The following is a 16,536-nucleotide window of genomic DNA, read 5'->3' as shown; positions in this document are numbered from 1 at the left end:
TTCTCTCTGGCGAAGCCGAGGGAGACTGGACCTTAGGGCCGTTTTGTATTGATCTATACAAAGACTAAGGAAAAGAGAGCCATACCAACGGTGAGAGACGCAAAAAGCAAAAAAAATGATGCTTGAACGGCATTCGAACGCATGACCTCTGCGATAGCAGTGCAGTTCACGAAGCATCTAATAGACCTAATATTCTATCTAGAGATACCAACTGAGCTGAGCTGAGTATGTATTTCTGAGTATTGTCGCAGTGAACGTTCGTTCTATGGATCTATATCTATCAACTCACTTGTATCACCCTCAGACGTCGTAAATCATAAATTCATTATCTTTGTTGATGAACTCGTCATTGAAACGAAACGACAGTGCTGTGAGGTGAAAATCAAGAGCCTGTCAAATGCTTCGAAGGGCAATGTTAAAACATGCCCCACTAGCCCCCCTCTCCCCCCCCCCCCCCCCCAATGGGATGGGTACTGCTGTCCGATCAGCCTTGCATTTGGTTTTACGTTTTATTCAATATTGCTTATCCTGATCTACTCGAAGATCCGGCTCCACTTTGCTGCTGTTTGTGCAAGTGGCCCTTGCATTATTCAAGATTTGACTGCTGGAATTGACTGATACCAGGAGGAGCCATAAATCCCTGATACGGCTTAATATGGGGATTTAGTTATTATTTGTTGTAACCCGTTTGAAACTTTTCTTCTTCAATAAAGTTGTTATAAAAGAAAGTCGGTTCAGTGTCGGTTGGGATGTGTCAGGAAATCTCCTGATGTCGGCAGCTGATGTTTGAATAGTATCCCAGGTGGTATTACGGGCTTCGTTGTCACTTAACTGTGAACAGGTTCCCAAGTGGGGTACAGGGCGAAGACAAAAATTGAGTTCGGAAAGGGGAGGTGGGGTCCCCCCCCCCCCATACCGTGCGCCGCTCGCCTGGCTCTAGGCTTTTACACAAGTTGCTCGGATATCTCTCAAAAGTTGCCCAAAAAAATTTCAAAAGTTGCCCAAAAGTTGCTCATTTCACGAAAAAGTTGCTCAAAAGTTGCTCTTTATCAACTCAAAAAATCAGTTTCTACTACTGATGAAAGTAAATGCACGAGCCGTCATTTTGAAAATGACCTTGTAGCGCGCTGGAAACACACAGCCACAGGTAACCCAAAGTTCTGTCGATCACACTAACACAACACACTGCAGACATGGCACTCACTGATGGCAGTAGTCACTAGTCACTTGTAGTCAGTAGAGCCTAACTATCGAGTTAGCATGGATATTTGTCCGTTTTGTTAGAGAGGAAATGGATCAAAAAAGAGATTTTTGTCACTAAGAAAGGATATATTTTCTCAGATTGAAAAAAGTTGCCGAAAAAATGCTCGAAAGACCATAAGTTGCCGAAAAAATGCTCTAAACCATAAGTTGTTCAAAAGTTGCTCGAAAGGCCAAAAGTTGTCAAAAAGTTGCCGAGCAACTTGTGTAAAAGCCTACCTGGCTCGCCGATTTTTTTTTCGCCCTATACCCCACTTGGGAGCCTGTGCACAGGCTATGTTGTCACAGGTCCCGACAGCAGCACCTAAAAACACAGCTGTACTTTTACTTATTTCCCTTGGGTCTCTGTTGAAGATAAAATGCCCAGGCAAAAGCCTGTTTCTTATACACCACCGACATAGCCTCTGACACTACCTGGGATACTGTTCCGACGTATGAAAACATGACCCCCTACCATCACAGAGCACATACATATGCAAATCTTTACCACCGACGTACCCAGGAAGTTTACTTAGCAGCACGACGGCATGCAATTCTACCCAAACGCTGGTGACAAAATGTTTTAGAAAGAACGTCTTCGGCGCTGGACCGGAGGTAAAATCTATGCCAGGAAATCATTAGATTTCAATATGACGGAAAGCATGAAGCATTCGTACTAAGGTGCGAAGCAATGATTTTAAATTCGTCAACAGGCGGTTTGTCGCAGAGATACCTGGATGTTCCGGCATTGAAAGTGATTATTAAAACGGAGATCATGTCGCAGATACGCCGGGGGAGGGGGGGGGGGACTCCCATATAAAAGCGACGGGTGTGGTCGTCGTACCTTTTAGTAAAATTACTGCAAGGCTGATCGGACAGCTAAAATAATTTTATTGCCCAAAATTTTGGTTAGACAATACTAACCTTCTTCAGGGGTGGCAAAAAGCTAAGTAAAAATTGGATCGTATTTAAATATGGTAACCGTTTATTTCCAATTTTTACTTAGCTTTCTGCCGCCCATGAATATGTCTAACCGAAATATTGGGCAATAAAATTACTTTAGCTGTCCGATCAGCCTTGCATTTAATTTTACGTTTCATTCAACATTGCTGATCCTGATCTACACAAAGATCCGGCTACACTTTGCTACTGTTTGTACAAGTGGTCCCTGCACTATTCAGGAGGTACCTTTTAGTGGTTAAAGTTCGTGGTTTGGTACCACTTAGCGTGTCAAAATCTAAAATGAATTCCGTCAGAGGTATGGTGGTACCTTTTAGGGTATTGAGCCGAAAAATTTGAGAGGAAGTAAATGTCAGTCAACTGTCAGTTTAATAGCGTATTGTTTTAGAGTTGGTACCTCTAAGGGGTAAAAAATTGTTCGGACCACGCCCACAAAACAGATTTCTGGTACCTTTTAAGGGTTCTCTTCAAATGCTCCCACGATCACCATCACTTTTATATGAGAGTCCCGGCACCACCCCCCACCCCCGACCTCCACGGGGGAAGATACTCCAGTGTACTAAAGACGCGACTGTCGCGTGTGAACTGTGGGAAGATGAAAAATATTCGACGCCTCAAGAATAACCTGAACCAAGAGAGGATGAACTCTCTTGCCTGAACCCATTACAAGAAACACCCTGAATAAATAGACAAGAGACCGGAAGAGAAGAATCCGCGAGTACAAAACAACACCACGAAATTTGTTTTTTTTTTAAATGTGTTTAATGCACGCGTTTGATAAAAAAATAGTCCACACCATCATATATTTACATTCAAGGAACTGGTGGGCGCTAATACAATTCAACCATTTTAACCAGATTCATGGAAACGGTTATTTGTCATTCAATCCTAGAGTTGTTACTTAATCTTAGGTGTTCTAAAAAGAGTGATAGAACAGGTAAAGAGCAAGAAAAATTCTAGAAGATTTTTCTTTTCCGTCTAGGTAAATCCCTGGTGTCCGCATTGCAGTGGAGTTTATGAAACTTGTGGTTCTTCCGGGACTGGTCAAAAAAATCCTTTCATTTATTACAAAGTATAAATCGTGACATTATCCTCAGTAGCCGATAGCATGTCTATAATCTGTCAATTCCATTTTTGACGCCATTACGCATGCGTGTCTCCTATCGAATACACTTTTAGTTTAATTTTCACGCTTGTCAAACTTAAGGTTATCCGCGATTTACCAAATAAATAGAACTTTTCGCCCAAAAATCTGTCTTTGTAAAAATGGGACACATATGGCATGAAAAACGGTGTCTGTATGTGCAAAAGTCTACTCTCCTGATTTCTGTCAAATTTGGCATTTAGAAAACATTTCAAAAGTAAGATACGCAACTGGGCTAAGGTTAGCTAAATAGCGAGTTACCAAGTTTTCAGTTTTCCATAAAGATGTCTTTAAATTTCTAGCACGGACTTTGACAATATGTAAGTGGCAAATAAACGGCAAAATTTAAAGAGCTCAGCACTACCTCAGCGAAATCGGTACCAAACATTTCAAGAGAATAGTCTCTTACTTAGCTTCTTAAGTTTCTATTTGATGATTTGCCAGATCTTAAGTTTTACGGAAATTATTTAATACAAGATTACAGGTTTTCTTGATGCCAACATTGCACTTAGCTTCGTATTTGTCCCATTTTTCAAGATGACGGATTTTGTCGCGAAAAGTTCATAAATTTGCAATCAGTCATTACTGTACAATGTAGCAAAATAAATATTGGTTACTCACACATGAATTATAGTCAGTGGGCAATGCAAAAAAGAGCTCAAATTCATCAGTAGTATAGAAAAATAACTTACGAAACCTGCAGTATAAAAGTGTCGCTTATTACTCTCACCAAAAATTGCATACATCTTTTTTATAACGTTTGGATGCTCGAAAAATATCTATAGTACAAAAATATATTAACTTTTTAGAAAAAAATATTATGACATGAAATTCACTAATTTCTGAATTATTGACTTGTTACAATTTAATTCAAGTAGAAAAGAAGTCTTTGCATAAAAGAGATTTCAAAAAATTCCCCACCCCTTGGATGTAACTGAAAAGGCTGTTGTTTGTACTGGAATTAAAAATCTCAGTGAAAATACATCACGTTGCTTTATCCGTATTCGCAAAAACCTTCAGTTTTGTAAATTACAATATTTATCTCACTGTGCAGAATAAAATACAAAAGAGCCTCCACCTTCTCGAAAAATGACGAAGGCAGTTTATCGAAAAAATTTTACAACTCATCTTTGGGCCAGGTAACTCGTGAAAATAGCAGGAAAATAGTTTTTTTCTTTTTTTACATAGCTTATTACTAGGAAATATGACTCTCAAAAATATTCTGATCCATCTAGAAATGTTTTTGTCCACCGTGCCTATGAGAATTCTTGAAGGCCTATCTTCGATTAAAAATTTAGTGGTGGTACCAAGGTCACAGCAACAAATTATGACTTTTCTTTGTACATGCTCAACAATGAAGCGATGGCATGAGTTAGAAGCAACAAAATTTGTGTCGCTTCGTACACAATTATTCAGTTGATACGGGAAAAACTGTTTAGAGAACTTTGATTGAAGATCATATTAGATTGTTGTGCAATTGCGAAAAATGCTTGTGCGTGCTTGCATACATGTTATAAGTACACGTGAACGAGATGTTGGAGTTGTCAACAATTCTCCAGCGATCTTCTCCGCATATGACAATCATTGTATTCTTGCGGATGTACTGTATGTTTATTCATGCAAGTGACCAAGCAATCTCAACTGTCAGTATTTTTTACTTCAGTCATCAGCTCTCACGGGCCATTTTACGAGTTTCCTCCAACGTGGTTTGATGTCTTAGACTGGACCGCGGCACTTACAGGAATAGCAAAAGTACCGCCAAAGGACGGAGACACCATTCCTATGAAATAACAAAGCAAACAACCAATCAGCTTTAGCCTAGAAGCCCTTTCCTTCCATGAAGTCAAAAATGAACAAACAAACTTGGGTGGTGGTTAATGAATTAAAGTACTTCTATTGGTGACAGTGATAATTTACGGTTCTGACAGCCTTGGCAGTCACAGTCAAGTCAACAGGCCATTTCAGAGATGTTTTGAACCTCATTTTGAAAGCGAGGCTATTAAAGTGCAAAGCTTTTCCTATGAAAATTAGTTTGTTTGCATATGAAGAAGCCTCGCTTTCAAAATGAGGTTCAAAGCAACTCGGTAATGGCCTATTGTAGGCAGAAAGAGCTAAGGTCTTAGGGGATATTAGTATGAACTTAGCTGCAAATCATCGTCTGTAGACAGCTGCCGGGACATTTTGCAAGGGCTGACTGTGTATCACCAGTTGATTTCAAGTCTCACCTTCACGCTTCTTTTTCACAGAGACAACATGAGGTATCTGGATATGACAACCCATGAATACAGTACACACCATTGATACAAACCTGTGGCTTAACTGTGTGCCTAATTGTATTTTTAGCGTTGTCACTTCTTATGTGGGGCAAAAAAAGAAAACAACAACAACTAACCTTGCACTGCATTTCCATGGGAACCAGTGGGTGCGCTTCCCTCTGAGACGTTTGGTGGTCTCATAACTGGATTAAATGCACTCTTTTGTTTCACAGCCTGAAGCATGTTTGGTGGGAATGTGAACATTCCTGCATTTGCACTTGGAGGTACACTGTTAGGTGTTGGTGGCAGTGATGGGGACTGCGGCACAACTAAAACAAACAACAATAACAATTTCAGGATGGATGGCAAGCAATGCAACTTAGTTACAGTGTGACACGTACACGCAAGAGAGAGTCCATTTTCTATTACTTTGCAATCTTTTGTGTGATCATCTCTACAACCAGTACTATAGAATGTATGGCTTCCATGAAACCAAATTTCCTGATCTGCTGCAACTCTCCTTGATTTGTGACTAGCTTAATTGATCAAAAGAAGTTTGCATACATGTGATCACAAATCTGTGTTGTAGGGCAAAAATCATGCACGCATTGTTTAATCTTACATGTAGCACCATTCAGGAAGCCCGGTGAGGAGGGAACAGCCATGTTATGCAGAGTGATTGATGGTGGAAGATTTCCTGTGAATCCATTGATGCCGTTTGGCGCACTGGACATGGAGATTGCCGCAGCAAGAGTGACTGGCACATCGGTGTTTGGCTGAGACACTACATGTCCTTCATTCGTGAGAGAGTTGGCATGTGGATAGCCTGGTGGTGGCATGTTCACGTGTCTTGATGTGGGTGTACTACTCCCTAAGGTGAAAAACAATGATCATTATTATATAGTTTAATCTTGTTTATTGTTTATAATGACAAAGATCAAGCTACCATTGAACAGTAACATGTTTTGATATGTAAAATGTACAATGTAGTAGCACTTTAGAGCGAAAATATATCCACCAACTGAGTGAATTTATAGCAATGGTATCACAAGTTTCTCATTTCTCCTTGATTTGTTTGGTTGTTTCTCTAAACTATGCTGGTCAATATCACCTATACACTTTTTTTTTTTTGAGGGGCGGGGAGCGGGGGGGGGACAAAAGGCAGTGGCAGTCAGCTGTGGAGAAAAAACTGTTGTTCGCAGGGTCTTTGCAATATTCTGAGACACGCTACAAAACGTCTTTCCTTTTAAAAAGATCAAATGGATACCATATTTCCTCGCGGAAAAATTGAAGCAAAGATGAATATAAAGTGTCAAAAACATTGACAAAACATTCCATGATCGTTGGAGTATTATATACTGTCCCAAGGTTTTGCTGCCATCCACCATTTTGAATAACACAAAGACCCTGGGGATGAGGTCAACACCACCTATGAGAAACAACTGAAAAATGCCCTTATTAATCAGTGTGAGGTTCTTCTGTTTATCCAAACCATCCCACAATCGCTCATCGTACCAGTCTCCCCATTGTTTCTGAAGTGGAGAATTACCTCCGTAAGCTATTTCTGGACAGTAAAAATTCAACCATACAAGAAAACTAAAAATATTTAGTTTCAGGAATTAAGCATACCTGATGTGGCTATTGTGACATCATTATTGTTCACATCAGTAGAGTTTGCTATTCTCTGTTGTTGGTTACTAGGGTTTGAACTGCCATAAACCCCTGATGCACTCTCTGGGTTAGTGATGGTTACATACGTCCCTCCATTACTTATCCCATCAGGGGTGATAGCTGTCAAGTGCTGTCCTATCATCATTGAATGTGTGCCGCTCGCAGTGGTGGGTGGTGGACCCCCAGGGTGTGGGTATTGGGATCCGTGGATCTGAGTTGGGGTGCGAGGAATGTTGAAGCACACAGCCTCAACAAGATCGGCTGCCCTCTTTAAAATGATTTCCTGGTAAAATAAAGAAAAGAAACAAGTTGTGAAGCACTAATATTAGAGAAGGATTGCTACATACTCCGGGTATCTTGCTAATACACTAATTTCACTAACTACTTAAATGGTCCAGGGACAAATTTGTGCAAGTGATGGTTACATGGTATACAATTTTTGTTTTCTTTTGCCTCTCCCTTTTTATAGATTTTAAGTATTTTATCATCTCATAATTTTTTAACTTGTAAATTGTGCATATGTAACAAAGGAGTTATTGTTTAGTAATGAATGAAAATGTCACTTGTTTGGTTGTTTCATTGTTCAATTGGTGATGCTCAATGGGCTGTAAACGTTCAGCAAATATGGAGTGACCTCATGGCAAGGCACCAGAGGCCTGAAAATAATGGCTTCAAATGGTTGCATGCATCTGATGCCCCATTTTTGACAGCTTTCAGATAGCACTCTTTAAGAGCTTTTTATTTCAAATCATAGTTATTTTCCACCAGTAGCTTAAGTGACAAAGTTAAGCAAGTGTTTGCAAATAATGTCAAGTGTAAAACAATACTAAATTGAACATTAAGACCAAATTTGTGAACGTCCATCATTGAGTTTACTCTTAACCTAATCAAGTGACCAGCGCATGTATTGTAGGTACAGATTCAAGACCTTTGTTTTTGGTTACAATTTGGATTACAGCTAGTACGCTTCATTTTTCTTTCTAATAAGGGTAAGAATAGGCAGCAAATGTTCCATCGCAGCTGGCGAAATTGCCAGCCGCTGGCATATTTTGATAGGGCTGCATGAGCATATGTGGACAGCGTTGCAATGCCTGGGGTAATAATTACAGCCATTATATCACTATCTCCGACAAATAGCGGCCATTAAATCGTCTCCTTGTCTTCTTGCAAAATGAAATCAGCAAAAGCTAGCGCTATTTCTTCGTTGTTTTCCATAAAAAAAATGTTATAATCATTCCACTCACACTTGTTGGATATGGGGTGAATATATTACCAATTAATATGCACTCAAGGGAGTTTAAAAATGTGTTAATTACCTTAGGTAACTTTTCAGGATCTCCAGGATGCCGTGGAATAAGTTTTGCTAGTCTCTGGAATCCATAGTCAATGGTGGGCTCACAAAGTGCTGCAAATGTCACAATACATAATAATAAATACAATGTAATGAGTGAGACAGACAAATTTAATGTGGTCTGTGAAGTGGTTTTATTGCTTGAGGAAGATGAAGGGGGTTGGGAGCGGTGCTGAAGATGCAAATTTAGTGGTTATAATGTGGAACCTGGAAGCAACACTACTAAATAAATACTATTCTGTACACTGGATTTGTGTTAAACTTTAATTATAACTGTTTCTTGCATGTTAAAACTGTACAATCAACCTTAAATACAATTTTTACCTGAAATAAAAATGACAAACATGAACTAGATCTGTAAATGCAAGCATAACAAGGACATGTGATTGAATATAGATATATGACATATTACTTACCAGAATAGATAAATCTGCCGGGGGCAGTCTTGCAAAACTGTTTATTTCTGTACATCAGGGTAACCTCCACTACACCTTGGAGGGGTCTGGGAGGGGCCTGGACACGGATGGCATGGGGGGTGATAAACTACAGGTAAAGGAAAGTAACAAGCATAGGTCAAGTATCAATTTAATGACATCATGTAATTGTCACAAAGATACACAAAAGCAAGTAAGCGAGCTGTAACTAACATCACTTTTAGACCTTATAACCACACTGTAGTTGGACATCGTTTTGAAATTAAATACATGTATACACAAAATTGTGGATGTGAAACAAAAAATATATGCAATTCCAGTATTCAAACAGTGGATGAAGGAATTACTGGTAATGAATGAGCAACCACAGCAGTATGCAGCTTAAGCAGCCGTGAACAGAAAGCCTGCAAAAGTTTAGGTTATTTTTTACTTTTATTCTACTGACTTGACTAGTAAGGTGGAACTGTTCAAGGAGTTCTTCTCAATCAATTTATTCAAAATCTTCCATTGATGATAATTTATTGTCTCCTGATGTGGCTAATCCTAAAGTGTTACCAAATGTTAGTACTACAAATCAAGAAGTACAAGAAATTGTAAGCCACCTTGTTTAATAACCAAAGCTTCTGGTGTGCATAATTTATCAGCTCGACGTTTACAGGATAGAACAATGAAAATTAAATTTTAAACAAGCCAAGGACACATGCATGTGTCCTTGGCTTGTTTAAAATTTAATTTTTCTTTAAGACCTTAAGAGAAATGCCTGCAATGTGGAAAGCTGCCAATTTTCATACAATTTTCCTTCCTGCGCTTTTATTGTTTTTGGGAGAGCGGTGGGAAAAGGGAGGGTGTAGGTGCTGGTGTCATTAAAAGCAAGTGAAATTCCATGGTAGTACAAGTAAAATGTACCTACACATAATACCGTATGTCCATACCTCACTCCAAACAATCAGAGATCCAAAGACAACTTGCAGACCATCAAAAAAGTTTTCTCCAATAACCACTACATTTGTACCTCCTGTAGTCCATCCCTCATTTGGACAAATGGCCTTGATACTGGGATAAGCTGTACAACATAAAAGAACATGAAATCTTAAATTGGATCTGCTCGATTATCATAAAATTCAGAGCATTTACAGGACTTATTTCTTCTGCAGTGAAAGGATTTTTTGAAGGCTTATTCTTGGAGGGGGGGGGGGGAGTGGTTAATTATTGGAGGGGATTTGGTTGGGTCAAACGATAAAAACCGCTTGACAAACTGAGAAAACAACCTAAAACCGCTAATAACCACAACAACCCATGAGTGGAAAGATTTTTAAAGATTTCGAATCAACTTTTGTATTAACAAGGGTGACACTTATCAGTCTGTTACAACTGAAAACCCTGTGGCCATCAGATTCCAGATCAAATTGGAGTAAGGAAAATATGTTGGTTTTTGAGGAGAGGGGAAAACCGGAGTACCCAAAGAAAAACGTCTTGGAGCAAGGATGAGAACCAACAACTCACATGTGATGCCGAGTCTGGGAATTGAACCTGGGCCACATTGGTGGGAGGCGAGTGCTCTAACCACTGCATCAACCCTGCTCCCTATCTTAGGGTCTGAGATTTTGGGGGCTATATCTGGAGGAGCTTATGTTCTACACTCCTCTTTCTGAATTTAATGTAGGTATAGAAGCTGTTGAAGTATACCTAATTTCAGACAAGAAGACCAGCCGAACTAAGGTCCAATTTAAGACAAAGACAGCTATGAAAAGGGTATATCTTCATGTATTGTAACTTGTCTACAGCAAAGGTGCCCCCACCCCATCATCCCTACTAGGAATTCTACCACAGAAGGGAAATCAGGTGAAAAAAGAGCTCACCATATGCTGATTCTACTTTACGGCTCTTTCTTCCATGCTTTGAATTATTATGTACAAACATGTTATCAGAGCAAGCCAACATCCCTGTGACTGGATCTGGAGATGAGGAAACATTCACCTAGACAAACAAGCAAACAGACAAAATAATGTAAGGGAAAATATACAAGTTTGTTTTGTTTTTATTTATCTCACAGGTTAAAAAGACTGGCAGCCGTTGGCTGATGTGGACCTGTAAAATCATCAATGAGAATGGCTGTTGATGGAATGTTCAAGGGGTACAGTACAGATATTTTATAGAACAAAACATTGAAACCAAGCAAATGATATTGATCACTACATTGACAAAAAGAAAGAAGGACAAAACATTGTACCTGAAATCGTCTCATATCCCTTGGATTTCCAGCATTTTTCAGACAATTTTGATTGCATTTTAAAAAGAATTTCAGAAAGAATCTGCAAAAACATTTAAAAATGGAAGAACAATTATTGAAAATAATGTTTTCTAGACACCCTTTTAACCAGCACATTATTATTATAAGGTTAGAACAGGTTAAAGTTTAAAAAAAAGTCAAGGACTTGTCAAGAAAATTTCATGAAAACAGATTGAATGATATAAATTTCTATGTAACAGAGATATGTATACTAGTCAAAGCTCAATTATCTGGACTCGTCTTGTCTGCATGTAGAAAGACATAACAAAGAAAAGTGAAAAATTATGCAACCAGCATTTGATTGTAAATCCCTTTCTTTAAAACAACATAAATAAACCATGCAAAAATGTTGGAAGAATCCTTTTTGGTGATGCATGTATAACATGTACATAATATCTGCAATAACACAAAAATTAACAAAATGCACAAAACGTCCAGCAGAAAGTATTTACACCATATGGCTGAAATGTCAAGGTTAGTTTGCTTGTCTTTAAAGAACAAACTTAAATGTACATAGTGCAGTACAATCATCACCATGGCCTATGATTTTTGACAAACTTGGGACCAAAGAGAAGAGTCCGGATAATTGTGTTTTAATAGTACTTTGCTTACACTATTTTACATGTAGACATTGAATTTGAGGATAAATACTAGTATTGGGTTAATAAAGCATGTCTGTAATAAAGTAAGATTGTGGATAAGATATATATTAAATAATGGCTGTTTTTGTGAGTGCGAAGAACCTTGAATTTCACCAAAATATTAAAGAATTCAGCATTTTAATAATATATTTGAGAGCCACTATTGCCTCATCTTAATTTTTGCTGCTTTTTTTCAACTGTACAAGTCAAACAGGAACATTAAGGCTCCACAAAATAAGTGATAAGACATATATATACAAAGAGAAGTTCTTCCAGCAAGTCAGGAATGGGAAAAGTAAAGAGATCCCTATATTTAAAAATATTGATACAGGGTATGTCTTCATGAAGCTAAAATAAATTTTATTTAAGTTACTTCAATTATGGTCAGTTCCGTAATTACTACCAAGCACGTACACCACAATTAATTGAGTTAATTAGCCTTGGGTGTGGACTGTGAAAGAATGCAGACAGAACAACACAAGCAATACCTCTATTCTTTTGTCTTTCACTTTTTATGTTTAGTTTGACATTTTACAAGTAAGAAAGTTGAACCCTGTCACAAAATTTTATAGTCAACATTTAAAAGCTCGGAATGAGAAATATTGTTAAACGTCTCCTTTCAAAAACTTGAAAAATAGTTTGGTACACAAATCTTGACAAAGATTTCCATGGAAACAGATTTATTAACAAATTTTCATAAATTATTTCACTAACAAAAACTGAGAAGCTAATTGCTTCTTCCATACCATGGGAAAAACCACAAAATTAATTATTGATGTCAAGCTTTCTTTCGAGAATAAAAGTGACAAGAATTTCAGGAAATTACAATCCATTTAACAGTTTCTTTTCTGGGATGAGGATTAAATTTTACGTCAGTAAAGCATATTTGAATAAAAATATTTTCTAATATAGAAATATCTTAACAATTTATGAAAGGATACCATTCCTGACTTAATTGAGTTGTGAACCAATTCAAATCGCAACCACATTTGTAAAAATAGCCATTGTTTGCACGAACAATATCACAGAACAATTATCCCTGCTTAACACCTTTTACTGTAATCTTTTTCTTTCAGGGAGTTTAAATTGAGAATATAATGCATTCCTTTGCCCATGAAGGGAACCAGATAGGATAAATGTTTCCCTTAGGGAAGTGTTTGTTTTTTTCTCTCTTAAGAAACACCACATGGGAACAAGTTATAATGTCTTATATGTTACTGTATTCATACCGGTCAACTATCACTGGGTCGGATGGGGTCTCATTTTTATTTCCACATGACTTCTTATCACAACATCGGCTATAAACAAGAGAAGACAAAAGACAACGCATTAGTATTCAACACCATGCTTCGGGATATTTGACTAATGACCAAAAAATTTCCAGAGCATTTCAAACCCATTCTACAAGAATTGAAATATTTACAACTACAGCATATCGGTTTAGAAATTGATAGCAAATGAAAATAAGAACAAATACCTGCACATGACTTCATGTGTCATGAGAACACGACACATTTCAGGATTTTTGTCCTGGCCTTCGTATACAATGGGCTACAGTAAACAAAACAGTTGTCATCAAAAAAAGTTTGGTAAATACCGTTAATTATTCTCCTGCAAACGTTTCTTGTCTGACTTGTGTAGAGGTATAATTTTTTTAAATATTTTTCTGAGATTTTAAACAGCAGATGGTTTCAGATCACTTCATAACTTTCTTCAAACATTAGAACAAGACGTTTTCTATTGTTTGATGTAAACTCAAAAGCTTGAATATTAAAATAACAATTAGACCTCTTGACTTGCACTCTAAATCGGGTGACTTCATGTAAATGGTACAAAAATTGGGCAAGGAGCTGTTTAATGCTATCAAATTCAAATTATTGGCCACCAGATGAGTTTTAGGTCAACAAGCAATTGAACTTTGAAGTCCTTTTTTGGCGTTAGGTGTAACTGGAAAAGAATGCTAATTAAGAAAATGTCGGGAAGGAAAATATGGTAATGTCCTAGATTATTTTCAGTACCAAAGCAATCTTAAGAAAGATTTCAGATTACCTGCTTCGTTGCGGAGTTAACAAGGCGAATAAAGATATCCTGTTCACTTCGTATTCCTGGCGACAGAGTAAAGCAAATTAAGTTATCTTTAAGACGAAAAGTAAAAAGTTTCCTTTGCCGTGCGCTCATGCAAATTGTTTACAAGTATTTCAGCTAAAAGACCACGATTGCCAGTTTATTCACAGTTTTATTTCATGTGTCCCCTAAATGTTTATTTTTCCCCTATACATTTATCATTAATTGAAACCGATTCTTTGAGCACAGCAAACAACTTGTACAGTTTGTTTGAAGAATCAACTCCCTAGGCAACTTGAGTAAATACTTAATCGCCAAGAATTATCGCATTCCGTGAGCCGGTCGCTGGTCGAGGTCTGGTTAATACCCCGGAACTAAAACATGTCTCTGAAGACCTCGGATCACTTTTCCCATGTCGACGGTTATTTTCCACAAGTGAATTTCATATTCCCACCGGGGTCCTTCTTAATTTGATAACGAGCTCACTCATACACACTTCAGCGAACCGTCAAACTGTACACACACACACATGGGACAGCAAGTGAACAACATACAACTCACCGTTGCTGTAGAGAAGTTGAAGCCTGTACGAAGCGCCATTGCGAATGGTCTTTTGATCCTGTCACAAGGAAATAGGAAGACAAAACTCCGCTCACGCCTGGACCACGAAACCAAAGTTGACTCGACAGTTGTTTATTACAGTAACAGTCAAAATATTTAAAGGCAACTTACCGGCAGGTGCTCGATGAAACCAACGAAGGCAGCACGTTCGATTTCCACAGCTTGCCCTGAACGATCGTAAAATGCCAACACGAAGTGAAAAAAGTTGCTTTTGCGAAGATTAGCCGGAGGCTGCTTTTCAAAATGTGCTCTGGCCAAACCACAACCACTGGAAGGAAAAAAATGGAAAAAGTGCCGTGAAATTTTCTACCAACTCGAGAAAAACCTTTCACAATGCTGGTGTGCTGTATTTGAGAACATGAAATCACGTGGCCGAATACAAGCAACGCTGTGCTGCGCTATGTGAGAGGAAATCGCTACGCGCTACAAAAATACTCAACCTGGCCACTTGATTGCTCTCCATAGTAGGAATCCAGCCAACACTTTCCTCCTTTAACGGTGAAGTAACGCTATGTTCCTGCATGAATGTATCTTAAACGAGTTTAAAACTTTACAAATTTTTCTTGCGTCAGCGTTTCGAGGTCGTCAAATCTTTTCCTCTCAGAGCGTCACAGCTAATGTTTTGCTGTTCGAGTGAAAGTCGATTTGTCTCTCTGTCCACCGGTTTGCCGGTCTTTTGGCTCCGAACCGGGTCGCGGTCACAAGTCGCAGGTTTCTTTGTTATCGTGAAGAGTTTGTGTGAGCTGTTCAACTCCCAAAGGACAGAATATGTAGTTATTAGCCTCCCGAGGGAATTATGAACAGAATGCAAAATCTAATATATTGACAATAACGTATGTATCGACCAATCAAAGCGGACTTTGCTATTGTTCGGAACAATGGGCTATATCAACAGCTATTGTAATTTTAAAAAATATTTAACCACTCTCTGACCAATCGGCTGTTGCGAAGAAACGAATCACTTCCGGTAACGAAAGCCACGTGGTTCTGCGTGACCGTGACAAAAGTGAACGGAAATATTGGAACGTCTTGCATTTCTAGGAAACAAAGACTTTCAAATTAAGTTGCCTTGCAAATAAATTCTTTGCAGAAGAGAGAATGGATATAAGCTTGTGATGGCTGGCATCGTATATTGTTGGGAAAATTTTATTTTTGATATGCATTTTTACGCACCAAAAATGACTGATTTCCGTCTTTCACCGATTTAATCGATAATCTTTTTCATCCCCCCCCCCCCCCACCCTTGAGGTTTTGTTATCTTACTGACATACAGTGAGGCTCCATCATCGTCAATAAAGAACCCATTCTGTTCTTTATGGACGTCCGTAGGAGTTTTTAATTGTTGTAGCGCCTGCGAAATGATTGTCATGATGAAAGACTCAGGCAAAAATTGTATGAGATCATGTAGGCGAACTATAAATCTTAATTGTCGCTCTGCCGTAGTTGCGAAATACTTTAAGGCTAGTTCTGGTGTCACAGTGGTAAAGTAAGGTAAGGTAAGGTTTATTAAAATTACATCACAGCCCGCAGGCTGAGTTACGTAATGATTACATACTAATATTTACAATAAAAATTTTGCAATAATGATTAAAATCTCATACAAATGTTAACTATGTCTAAAAGTGGTCACCAAAGCAACATGTGAGCTCCACAAAAAGGTCGTCTAAAGTTTAGTCAGTTTGTTCATTATCTCAAAAACTAACCGGGTGACCTACCACATTATTGCTTTGATGGAAAGTCTTCAACATCTTTCTATTAAACTCCCCTGGAAATATGACCGAAAAGCTAATCAGTAGATCTCAATAAGTTCTGCCAAACGTTTTTATTCGGTGAGGCACATTGAATGTTGCATGCTCGCAAATTAAA

General features: G+C 38.3%; 1 protein-coding gene across 1 annotated transcript; it reads right to left on the bottom strand.

Annotated features, from left to right (window-relative positions):
• Window positions 1-2,938: 2,938 nt before the first annotated feature.
• LOC146472484 (transcription factor COE2-like) lies at window positions 2,939-15,799 on the bottom strand. Its single transcript, XM_085119247.1, has 15 exons — window positions 15,111-15,799; window positions 14,782-14,938; window positions 14,611-14,668; window positions 14,035-14,090; window positions 13,463-13,536; window positions 13,215-13,283; window positions 11,285-11,366; window positions 10,914-11,031; window positions 9,987-10,117; window positions 9,037-9,163; window positions 8,586-8,674; window positions 7,228-7,552; window positions 6,221-6,469; window positions 5,736-5,927; window positions 2,939-5,123 (listed from the first exon to the last, which is right to left on the bottom strand). The coding sequence occupies exons 1-15, from the start codon at window positions 15,191-15,193 to the stop codon at window positions 5,029-5,031; spliced, it is 1,905 nt and encodes a 634-aa protein (XP_084975373.1). The 5' UTR covers window positions 15,194-15,799; the 3' UTR covers window positions 2,939-5,028.
• Window positions 15,800-16,536: the final 737 nt, after the last annotated feature.

This window comes from Pavona decussata, unplaced genomic scaffold, assembly GCF_977016875.1.
Source record: "Pavona decussata unplaced genomic scaffold, jaPavDecu1.1 SCAFFOLD_98, whole genome shotgun sequence".
Taxonomy (NCBI): Eukaryota; Metazoa; Cnidaria; class Anthozoa; order Scleractinia; family Agariciidae; genus Pavona; species Pavona decussata.
The sequence above is the reverse complement of the archived record's forward strand: the minus strand, read 5'-3'. Positions and strand labels throughout refer to the sequence as shown.

Excerpts from the sequence above, each read along its gene's own strand:
- LOC146472484 (XM_085119247.1), bottom strand. The coding sequence starts at position 15,193 with ATGCAGGAACATAGCGTTACTTCACCGTTAAAGGAGGAAAGTGTTGGC. Across the intron at positions 14,669-14,781 it reads GTTTCATCGAGCACCTGCCG|GATCAAAAGACCATTCGCAA; the intron begins GTAAGTTGCCTT and ends TCCTTGTGACAG. Across the intron at positions 11,032-11,284 it reads GGGATATGAGACGATTTCAG|GTGAATGTTTCCTCATCTCC; the intron begins GTACAATGTTTT and ends TTGTTTGTCTAG.